General features: G+C 50.6%; 1 protein-coding gene across 1 annotated transcript in view; it reads right to left on the bottom strand.

Annotated features, from left to right (window-relative positions):
- Positions 1-2,856: 2,856 nt before the first annotated feature.
- CNGB1 (cyclic nucleotide gated channel subunit beta 1) overlaps positions 2,857-9,842 on the bottom strand; it is a 28,687-nt gene continuing 21,701 nt past the window's right edge. Inside the window, exons 28-35 of the mRNA XM_040075641.2 lie at positions 9,519-9,660; positions 9,132-9,291; positions 8,454-8,551; positions 8,264-8,347; positions 7,798-7,916; positions 7,052-7,198; positions 6,410-6,605; positions 2,857-5,142 (exon numbers count right to left, since the gene is read on the bottom strand). Coding sequence (XP_039931575.1) covers positions 4,933-5,142; positions 6,410-6,605; positions 7,052-7,198; positions 7,798-7,916; positions 8,264-8,347; positions 8,454-8,551; positions 9,132-9,291; positions 9,519-9,660 — 1,156 coding nt within the window. The 3' untranslated portion in view covers positions 2,857-4,932. The remainder of the gene's footprint in view (positions 5,143-6,409; positions 6,606-7,051; positions 7,199-7,797; positions 7,917-8,263; positions 8,348-8,453; positions 8,552-9,131; positions 9,292-9,518; positions 9,661-9,842) is intronic.

Genomic DNA, 9,842 nt, shown 5'->3' with positions numbered 1-9,842 from the left:
GGAAATGGGGCATGGCTGATGCCTGCCCACCCAAGCAGCAGCACCATTTTCTCTTTTTTTTATAGTAATATCTCAGGCTATTAGTGAGGGATTTGGAAAACCCAGCAATGCCCAGTGGCAGGGCAGAGCCTCCGCCGGCAGCAAGCTCTGATCACCGCGATGCCAGGTGAGGATGCAGCCACCTCCCCTCCTTTTTGGGGCACAGCGCAGCTTTTCTGGGGTTTGCCCCTGCGGAGGGAAGAGCAGGAGCCGCCTCTCGCCGGCGGCTCCGACGGCGGCCAGTAACCATGGCAGCGGAGGGATTTGCACGTGATACTGGCATTTCTGCAGCACAAAAGAGCCTCTTATCTGGAATGAGTGACTGGTCTGGCTGGTCTTCATTCCTCTGGTTGCTGCTACGGCAGAGCGTCATGGGGCAGCTCATGTGATGCTCGCCATGGGGAAAATTCGGACCCTCCACGTGCTACTCCCGCTGGGACACATCCAGATCATCCACGGGGAGGCTCCAGGATGTGCTGGATGCTCACCCAGCCCCACATCAGCCCCTCTGTTGGAGGCAGAGCCGGCCCTCCCCGCTACTTCTGGCAGATAAAGCTGGGGGGGAGCAGTGATCGCCCCGGTGAGCTCAGGTTTGCGAAAGGAGCGTCTGCAAAACGTGTGGAGCAATTTGGGACACGCTGGTTGTCCCCAGGATGTCACAGCCCAGAGGTGGCAGGGGTGTTCCCTGGCATCCCCAGGATTTATCTCACTTCTGCAGTTGTTTACATCTCTTCTCAAATTTCTTCCAGTTTATCCAAGAGAACAGTTTTGAGACTTCTAACTGTTCGACTTCCAGCTCTTCTCATGCATCAAGTGACTTCTAAAAGCTGAGAAAGCTGCATGAAACAGTGCAGGTTTCTAAGCTTCAATTCTGCAGATGATCAAAGCCAGCTCACTGAGGCTGCACCGATCTCCCTTAGACATTCACCCTAAGGCATGAACCAAAGCGGGCAAATTTCATCCCAAACCCAGAACAGGTAAAGAGGAAAGAATGAGAAAGGAAAAGGTCATTGAGCCTGAGCTGAGCCTAACGTGCTGCTAACGAGCGCTGTCATGGGCACCCATAGTTTATGAACCTCTCTGTGGCCCCTTCCCAAGAGCTGGTCTGGCGTTTTTTCAGGGTGGTAACTCCAGTGAGACATTTGCTGCGCTTAAAGGGAGCTGTGTTCTCACAGCAGAGAAAACCGGACTTGTATTAGCTCCATTTTAGAGGGAGGTAAAAGGGATTCAGACAGATTTATGTGCAAGTATCACTCAAACAGAGGTACACAAAGGGAAAAAGAAAAAAAAAAAAAAAAAATATATATATATATATACATAGACAGAAAAAGTGGGTTACAGACTGTTCCCAGAACTAGGAGTGTGTCCTGCTGGTTAAGGTCTGCAGGTTTCAAGGTTGAAATGCTTAATTTTATTTCAAGCTTTCTAATTAAACACAATTTAACTGGGCTTTCCATTTATCCTGCAATTTCTTTCTGGACCTGAGTCTAATCCCCAAACCTGCTTATTTGCTTTTACTTTCGTTACAACCTTATCAGTGATTAACCTGCAATTGCACTTAATCTTTTTAAAAGATTTCTCTGGCTATAAATACAGAGAAGCTACCTGCCCTGTTCCTGTCCAGAGGAAAATAACTCCCTTCTCTGTCAGATGTCTGTGCTGGGTTATGCTATTCCTTCTGTCAGCTGGTTTTTCTAATGGGAGACATCTGTCTTCTCTAACTTCCTACAGAACATTGAATCAGTATCAGCTCTCTGAAGGACACAGGCCACAAGGAAGATGAATACACCCCCAGTATATTAAAAAAAAAAAATACATATATAAAAATATAAATAGTATATATAAAGCCTTCAGTAAAGATGCTGCTGGTGACAGTGAGGCAAAGCCTACCACATTCCTACAGCTCCAAAGAAGCTCTGCTTCTTCCTCCAGCACTTCTCTGTTCCACTTATTTCACTAAAAAGCAGCAACAGCCAAAATATCACTGCAAGAAGACCTGGTTTCCATGGCAATAAGCAGCTGCCCGTCAAGATTCCCCAAGCACTGCATTAATGTTATGAGAGGATCTCAGATCAGATCGACCCAAGACTTAAGGACATCAAGAGGAATGAGCAAAAGCTAATAAGAAATGCAGTAAAGGTACATGGAGTGTTACCAAATCCATCAGGAGCGTTCCAAGGGCAGTGGAAGGATCATCAAGTGATGAGTGTCCTCTGCAAGATATTTGTTGGAACCAATGCAAAGGAAGCTCATTGCAAATACAGCAAAACTGGTAAATGAATGGAATTTAAAAGTTCAACAGAAGAAAGCCAATCCATGGCAACCCCTGAAACAAGAGGCACAAAAGTCTCTGTCCTGTGTCATCTCTAAATAGTCCTGCAGAGCAAACAGACCTGAGCTCAACTCCCTGGCCCAGCCTGCAAGTCTAGCCCTACCTTGACCTTAATTATTACCCAGAGAATAATCTCTCCAAAGAATTAAAGCCATAAACAGATCACAGAGAAGGATAATTTCAGATCTCCCCACGGTTCCAGAATTACCAGTTGTGTATCCGTCAGCATCTCATGCTGTGTGTTGAAAACTTAGATCTTCAAGCAATCTTTGTTATTTAAGAAAGTTTTGGGTTTTTTTTCCCTCCTATTGGTGATTAACGGCAAATTACAATTCTAGTACCAGTATTATGTGACCTCTGAGCCTCTCAATTATTTATTGGGAAATCTGAAATGCATGTGAGGATTTTCTGGCTCTGTCAGTGCATGAGTGAGCAAGAAGTTGAAAAACAGCTGGAATGTTGAAATAAATCCACAGCAAGTGAATGGTAATCTACATGGTGTTTATTGTAGATACAGTGAATTATGAGAGCAATTACAGCCCACTATTTATTTAAATGCTTTTTCTAGAGAATATTAAATCATAGCAGCAAATCAGAGCCTCAGTTTGATTTTTGCACATTTCCTGGTTTGATTATATAAATATTTAAAGAGTGTAAAAAAAAAAAACCAAAAACCACCCAACTTTGCACTTCCCACCAAAATCTTCTACCTGGCAGGAAACCACTTGCAAATGACTGAGGATGAGAGATATTCTGGGAGGTTTGGGTGAGTGCAGGCTCTCCCCTGCAATGTGCTGGCTTCAGACCCTCCTGCAGTATCAGTGGAGCTCGTTACATTTGTTTAAAAGAAAGCAAGGCATTGCTAACTAATGCTAACATCTATTCTGGTTTTGGCGTGGTTTTTTTTCCACAGAAGCCCATGCATTTTGCAAGAGAGGGGGGGAAATAAAGCGACAAAAGAAGATCCCAAAGGAGCTGAAGGTCAGCCCTGGGCTGCTGATGGGAAGAGGGATCACCCAGGGGGTGACGCCAGCGCTTCACCCTTCACCAGGAGCCTGTGTCACAGCCAGACCTGTGGAACCTGCAGCACTGCTCACAGCGTTTGCTGAACACCTGAGAAGTCCCTTGGCCATGGTGACAGGGCTGCTCCCTGCAGCAAAACCTGCTCCAACTTTCTCCTCCAGAGGATGGGAAGTGGCTCCTCTCGATGGAGCCAGGGGTGCTGTGGGAGCACGGACAGCCAAAAACTTGGGGAGGATCCGCAAAACCTCACCCAGCACCGCCTCATGCACTGCTTCTCACCACCCCTCGGCTCACCAGCAGCTCGCTCTGCTGGCTGCTGGCTTTGAGGAAGATGAGGAAGGACCTGCTGGTGCTGGAAGAAGATCGGACACCTGGAGCCATCAGCTGGGTGCTGGCTGCTGACCAGATGTCTTCCTTCCCCTCCAGTGCCCAGTCCTAGCACGGCTGAGAGGGTGACTTCATTACTTCAGTGATGAGCAGTACCAGGGTGGCTTCTCTCCCCACGGGAAATGTGGCCAGTCTGAAGTGACTGAAGGGCTGGAATTGCCTGCTGGAAATGTGGATGTCACTGAGGTCCAGCAATGACTGCAGGGGAGCACCTGCATGCCCATGCACACTTGTTGGCACGTTACAGGCTCTGAGCTGACTCTGGAACGCTGTCTGAGAGAGGAGAGCACCTACTGCACTTCTCTTTACCCTCCCAGCTGGGAACCAACTCAGCTTCCCCCTTCCTGCTCTCCCCACTCCCAGCAGTGGCAGCACAGAAAAATCTCAAGGCTGGAAAAGAACTCCAGGAACATCTCATCCAGGATTGTGCTTCCCTATCCTTGAAAGATGCTCATCAAATCTCTCCATAAGAGCCCCCAGGAATGGAGAGTCCACCACCTGCCCAGGGTGGACAGCTGGCAAGAATTCCTCCCGGTGGCAAAGCCAAGGTGGTCTTGGCACCACGCAGGGACCCTCAAGCATCTCGCAGTCTGTGCACTTGGGGACAGAGCTTGGCATTCTCATGACAGCTTGGTTTGCTCCTTGCTTGGCCTGTGAGCATAGTCCACATCCTTTTCAGATGAATCACTCCCCACTGCTGCTGTCAACCTTGAGCCCAACAGAGAAACCTTGTTGTTTTTTTTTCCCTCAGTTGTTCCTAGCCAAGAGGTGACTAAGCTGTCAGAGGTGAATAACTCTTCATGCTTTGTCTGAACACTCATTAACCATCCAGGGCCATAAAAAGCAATTTTTCCATAGCTCTCCCTCCACAAGGCTGGATTTCAAAGCAAGAGGGCTGACCTGAGATTTAGTGGGAAAATCATAAAGGTGCTCAATGGATCTGCAGAGCATAGAAACCTTGCATGGTTCTGGGTCAAATGGCAGAGGGGTTAATCAGCAGTGATCGAGGGTCTGGGCAGAAGAGAGAGGCAGATCCTACCCACAGCACATAGCAAAACCTACAGCCACTGCATGGAAATCATTAACGACAAAAATCTGCTAGCCCAGGCATTTGCCTGACTCCTACACCTGCCCCGGGACCTGCTGCTGTTTCATTCCTCTTCTTTTTTTTCATCTTTCTCTGAAATCTCAGCAGCAAGGATTTCCTCATCTTCTTTTGTGGGAATCACACGAATGGTGACTGAATGATCAGAAGATTCCAAGGATGTCTCTTCTCCCAGGCGGGTTTGCGCTTTGTGGGACGTGACAGGTGATCTCTGGTGCACTGGTGATTTGGGTGGGGTTGGGCTGACACTGGAACCCTGCAATAAAAAGTAAAAAAAGAGGCAAAAGCAACCTTAGCAGCTCCTTGCCCCCTACCCTGAACATGGCAAAGCTGGACAGATGTTCTGTGGTTCCATCTCAGGATCCCTGCATTGGGATGTCAGCTCGGTGCCAGAGATGCGCCCTGCAAGAGGGGCTGCTGGATTAAACCCTGCATGTCTTGAGGAGCACAGGGAGAGGAGCACAACAGAGCTTTCTCACCTCTGCACTAGCTCTTGCTCTCCTCATGAAGCTTCTGGAGGGGCTGATCTTAGCTAAACATGGCACTAGTGCTGTTGTGAGAGAGCAGTCCCAGTTTGCCCTGTCCTCCTTCAGAGAGGATCCTTAGAAGCCTGTCCCATGGATGCAGCATGGAGAGGGATGCTAGCAGGGTCCTGCTCACCCTTTAGGGGGGTTAGTTCCCAATTCATGCACCCTTCAGCAGCTGGGCTTGTTTTCCTTCATTCAGAGCCCTCAGTGCCACTGTTCACCTGCTGTTAACTGGTTGTGGATTAATGTTAAACACCACATTGTTTGGAGCCTCTGGTGTCTCTGAGGGACTGCAGAAATGCAGCTATGCTTGGCATCAGCCTGGTGTTTACCCAGCCCCAAGGCCACCGAATTCCCTATCAGCTCCTCTTTCCCTCCCTCCCCACATCCAGATGTGATAAGTGTGCCTGGCTCCGTGCTGAGATTAGCAACAAGGTCTGCACCGAGACAAAATTTTCCTTACAAATTTAGTTGAGATGGAAGAAAAAAGGAAAAAAAAAAAAAAGGACTGGGCCATTTTCCTTTTCAGCTGCTCATGACAAAAAGCAAGGGCCTTCATGCAGAGGGGCATTGCCTGCTGCAGGGACCTCTGCCCCAACCACCTGGGGAAAGCTTTGAAACATCAGCTGGGCTGTGGGTGCTGGGTGCCCCTGCACTGATTAATTATGAACGGCTCTGTCTCTGCAGGATAGAAGAGACATTCATGTGTCTGTGGCTATAGCCTAGCTAGAAATTAGACTCCGGCTTAGCACAGGTAGGCAAAAATTGAATGTCTTTCCCTTTTGTACAGCAAAACAACCCCCTGTGGGACACTGGCATTCCTCCAAAGGCCTGTGCAAGATGTTGGCTCACCCCTTGCTGTCTGCCCACGCTTCGACAGACCCCAACATCCCCAGCTCAGCCCTTTAAGGCACCTTAATCCTTCCACGGCTGGCGGGGAGAGCATGCTTGGCATCTAAGGAAGCAAAGCCGGATTGCCGGGCTCCCCGTGCTGACCTGTGCCTCCTGCATGGCCCTCAGCTCCTTCAGCCTCCAGCGGAGCCGCTCCAGGGCCCCCTTGCCCCCCATCCTCCCTGTGGCAGCCAGGGCAGCCTTGAACAGCTTCGGGGTGTCGGCTCTCGGGGGGATGATCAGCGCATCTCCGGGGCCTCCCTTCTCGTCTTTGGGTTTGTTGTTGCTTTTCAGCATTTTCCTACAGCGCGGAAAGGGAGAGGCGATGTCAGTCCGGGGAACACGTTCTGTTAGCCGGGTTTTATAACGCAGAGAAACCCAGCGCTAAAAGGACAGCGATCTTTATGCCCCTTGGGCAGGACAGAATAACAAATCTAAGCAAGGCTATAAAACCAGAACGGACCTTTTCATAGGTTTTTTTAAGATGAAGGCGCTTTGGCCGTGCCACACCCACTTCGAGAGGCGAATTTTGGCAGGCGGAGCTCCCCCGGCAGCCGCGGGGGCCGGGTGCCCTCTGCCGAGGGACAGCGGGCGCAGCCCGGGCTGGAGCCGCCTCCGGGGCTGGGAGCTCATCTCTGCTTTCCCAAGGCTTCGTTCACACGGAGAGAAAACTCCCCCGAGATGGCGAAGCCCAGGCTGGGCTGTTTTTAAACCCCCGCGGGTTAGAAAGCAGCAAGCAGCACGCACTTGGCTTTCTTGCGCAGCAGCTTCTGAGACTCCGGGTAATGCACCAAAATCTCGTTCAAGTCCTTCTTCTCCAAAATAAAAAGGTTGGCGAAGCCGTGGGCCACGACGTTTGCTGTGCGGCGATTTCCCCCTCCTGCTGCCAGCAAGCTGGGAGAGAGAATGCGAGCCATCAACGCCTCTGTTCACAGGCTCAGAACGTCAAACCTCCTTTACACATCTCCACCTCTCTCTTTCAGGGGACTCAGGGTTTAATTTTCACTCCTGATGGAATTTATCATGCACATTCAATTTTTAAAGAATGGTAAAGGGAAAGCTTGCATGGGGTACTATAAAAATTATTTAGGGGTTTGAAGGGTTAAATATTGTGTTTTACACCAGTCTGGTGTCTGCTGGGCTGTGGGGAGGCAGCAGCATTGCTGTGTTACCAACTGGTACAGGGTTTTCATTCCCGTGGAACGGGTGGATTTAATGACTGGCAGACTGTATGTGTGAAACACCTTTTCTGATCAATTTTCCCATTCTTCCATCCCTATTCCTCTGTTTACTCTCACCAGCTCCTAGGCAAAAGGCACCATGATGACAAAAACAACAGGAAAGCTGTAATTTGTGTCTCAGCCTCTGCCCGGTGCTCATGGCTCTCAGTCACAAAGATTAACTGGGATGCTGCTGATCCTTCCACTGCCCACCCTCCTCACCCAAAGCCCACAAGCTGTATTTCCGCAGCTCCCTGAAAATGCTCCACTCACCTGATCTCCCCAAAGACAGACCCGGCTTTGAGAGTCACCAGCACGGATTTGCCGTCGGGGCCCCCCAGCACCTGCACTTGTCCCGCCTGGATGATGTACATCTCACGGCCTATTTCTCCCTGCAGGGAGGAGGGGAGCTGCGTGGGATGCCCAGAAACAGGGACACCTCATGGATGCCCCAAGCGGCGTCTTGCTGGATAATCCCCATCACCATACCGCCCTCTCCAAGCTCCCAAAATGTCTCGGTGGTGCTCACTCCTGAGCATTCTCATCTCAGCATCCCAAAGGCTCCAACAAGCTTTCCCCTGCTCTCCTGCTGTTCAGGGCTGCAGCAGAAGAGGTCAGTCTTTGTACAAGACCAGCTGCAGCCGAGGGTGTTTTTGCTCCAAATTCCCTCCCTAAGAGGCGTCCTGGCTTTCCCTAGTGCCCTGCACAGCCTGCCCGTGGCTCCCAAGCATCTCATTACCTTCTTGCACACGTAGTCGTTGGGCAGGTAGACCACTGATCTGAGCCGCTTCAGCATGTCGAAGATCATCTGTCTGTCACAACCCTGAGCCCAAACAGAGCCAAAACGTGCCAGCATTAGCCTGGTGCTGGTGTGGCAGTCTGTGCCAGCCAGGGGCTGTGCCAGCCAGGGGCTGTGCTGCAGAGGGTACCTGGAAAAGGGCCACTTTGCTCACGATGTTGTAGTTGACGTCGATGGCGATGTCCAGCCTCATCTTGTCCGGCAGCTGCACCAGCAGCTCGGACTCATCTGTGAGACAGAGCAGAAAAGTGGCTGCTTCCAGCAGCTGATCCGAGAGCGTGTCCTTCAGGTGGCAGTGGGAAAGCAGCACTGTTCTGGGGGCAGCTGGCACAGAAGGGTCTCCTCCAGCCTCTGCCCACCCAGCAAGACCCTGAAGGTCTGAATCTGAAATGTGATGGAAAATCACCCTTTGCATTATCCCTGCCCTGATGGCTCTCAGAAACAGATCACGGAGCCCAAGTCAGCATTTTTCTTGTCCAGGAGGGTTCTGGCCCTGCCTGATGACACACTGCTAGGGTGAGCTGGTGGCTTTGCTGCTGGACACACTCTGGCCAGTGGTTGACAGTCACTGTCCTCTCTCCAGGGCACGTGGGACACTGGACTCAGTGTGCTGTGAGTGATGCCAAGTCACCAAAGTGCCGTGACCCAGTGGCAGTCTGTAAACTCTAGAGGTGGGCAAACAAGCTGAGGAGTAAAATTAACCGCTCCCACCCCCAGACTGTAGTGCTATTTGACAGTAACATTCCAGCTCTGCAGAGCAGCCACAGTAAAACACAAGGTGTTCACCCTTGGAGCGGCTGGGTCTCACCTAGCATGCCTTGAGAGTGCCACGTGTACTCGTACCACGTCTTCACCCGGTTCTGAACAGTTCTGGGGATCTTGTAGAAGTTCATGTATTTAATGGTGCTGTCCATGCAGCTCCGATAGTAAGTTTGCCCTGCAGTAGCAGCACCGACCACGTCTCTCATCTAAATGGAAGAGGTGGAGGAGAACTTTAAGTTGCTGTCACTTATCCATCAGCAGGTTAAGCATGTAAGCCAAGCCCTAACAGCATCTATCAAAACCTTTTTGTCTTGCACCAATGCTGAGCAGGTCTTCCCATGGGGAAAACAAACCTGGGGAAGCAAACCTGTGGATCAAACCCACCAAAACCACCCCCACCTGAGGCTGTCAATCCCTCCTGACTCCAGCTCACCTGCCCTATCATGACAGAGAAAGCAAAGACGCCTGTGAAGTAGTTCAGCAGCTGGAAGACGATCTCAAACAGTGTCTTGGGATCTGGTAGGCCCCCGATGGTGATGAGGGTTTTCACTGCCCAGTAGTAACAGCGGATGTAGCTGGGAGGAGAAGAGGAGAGGAGGAGAGGAGGCAGCTCTGAAGGCATTTCTGTTTCATCCCTCAGCACCGAGCTCATGGCCTCTGGCCATGGCAAGCCAGAGCCTGCTGAGAGTAATTATGGATGACAAAAAGAAAAAACTGAAGGGCTCCAGACTCCCCACCACACCTGCAGGTGTTTCTG

The sequence above is a fragment of the Hirundo rustica genome, chromosome 11 (genome assembly GCF_015227805.2).
Source record: "Hirundo rustica isolate bHirRus1 chromosome 11, bHirRus1.pri.v3, whole genome shotgun sequence".
NCBI lineage: Eukaryota > Metazoa > Chordata > Aves > Passeriformes > Hirundinidae > Hirundo > Hirundo rustica.
The sequence above is the reverse complement of the archived record's forward strand: the minus strand, read 5'-3'. Positions and strand labels throughout refer to the sequence as shown.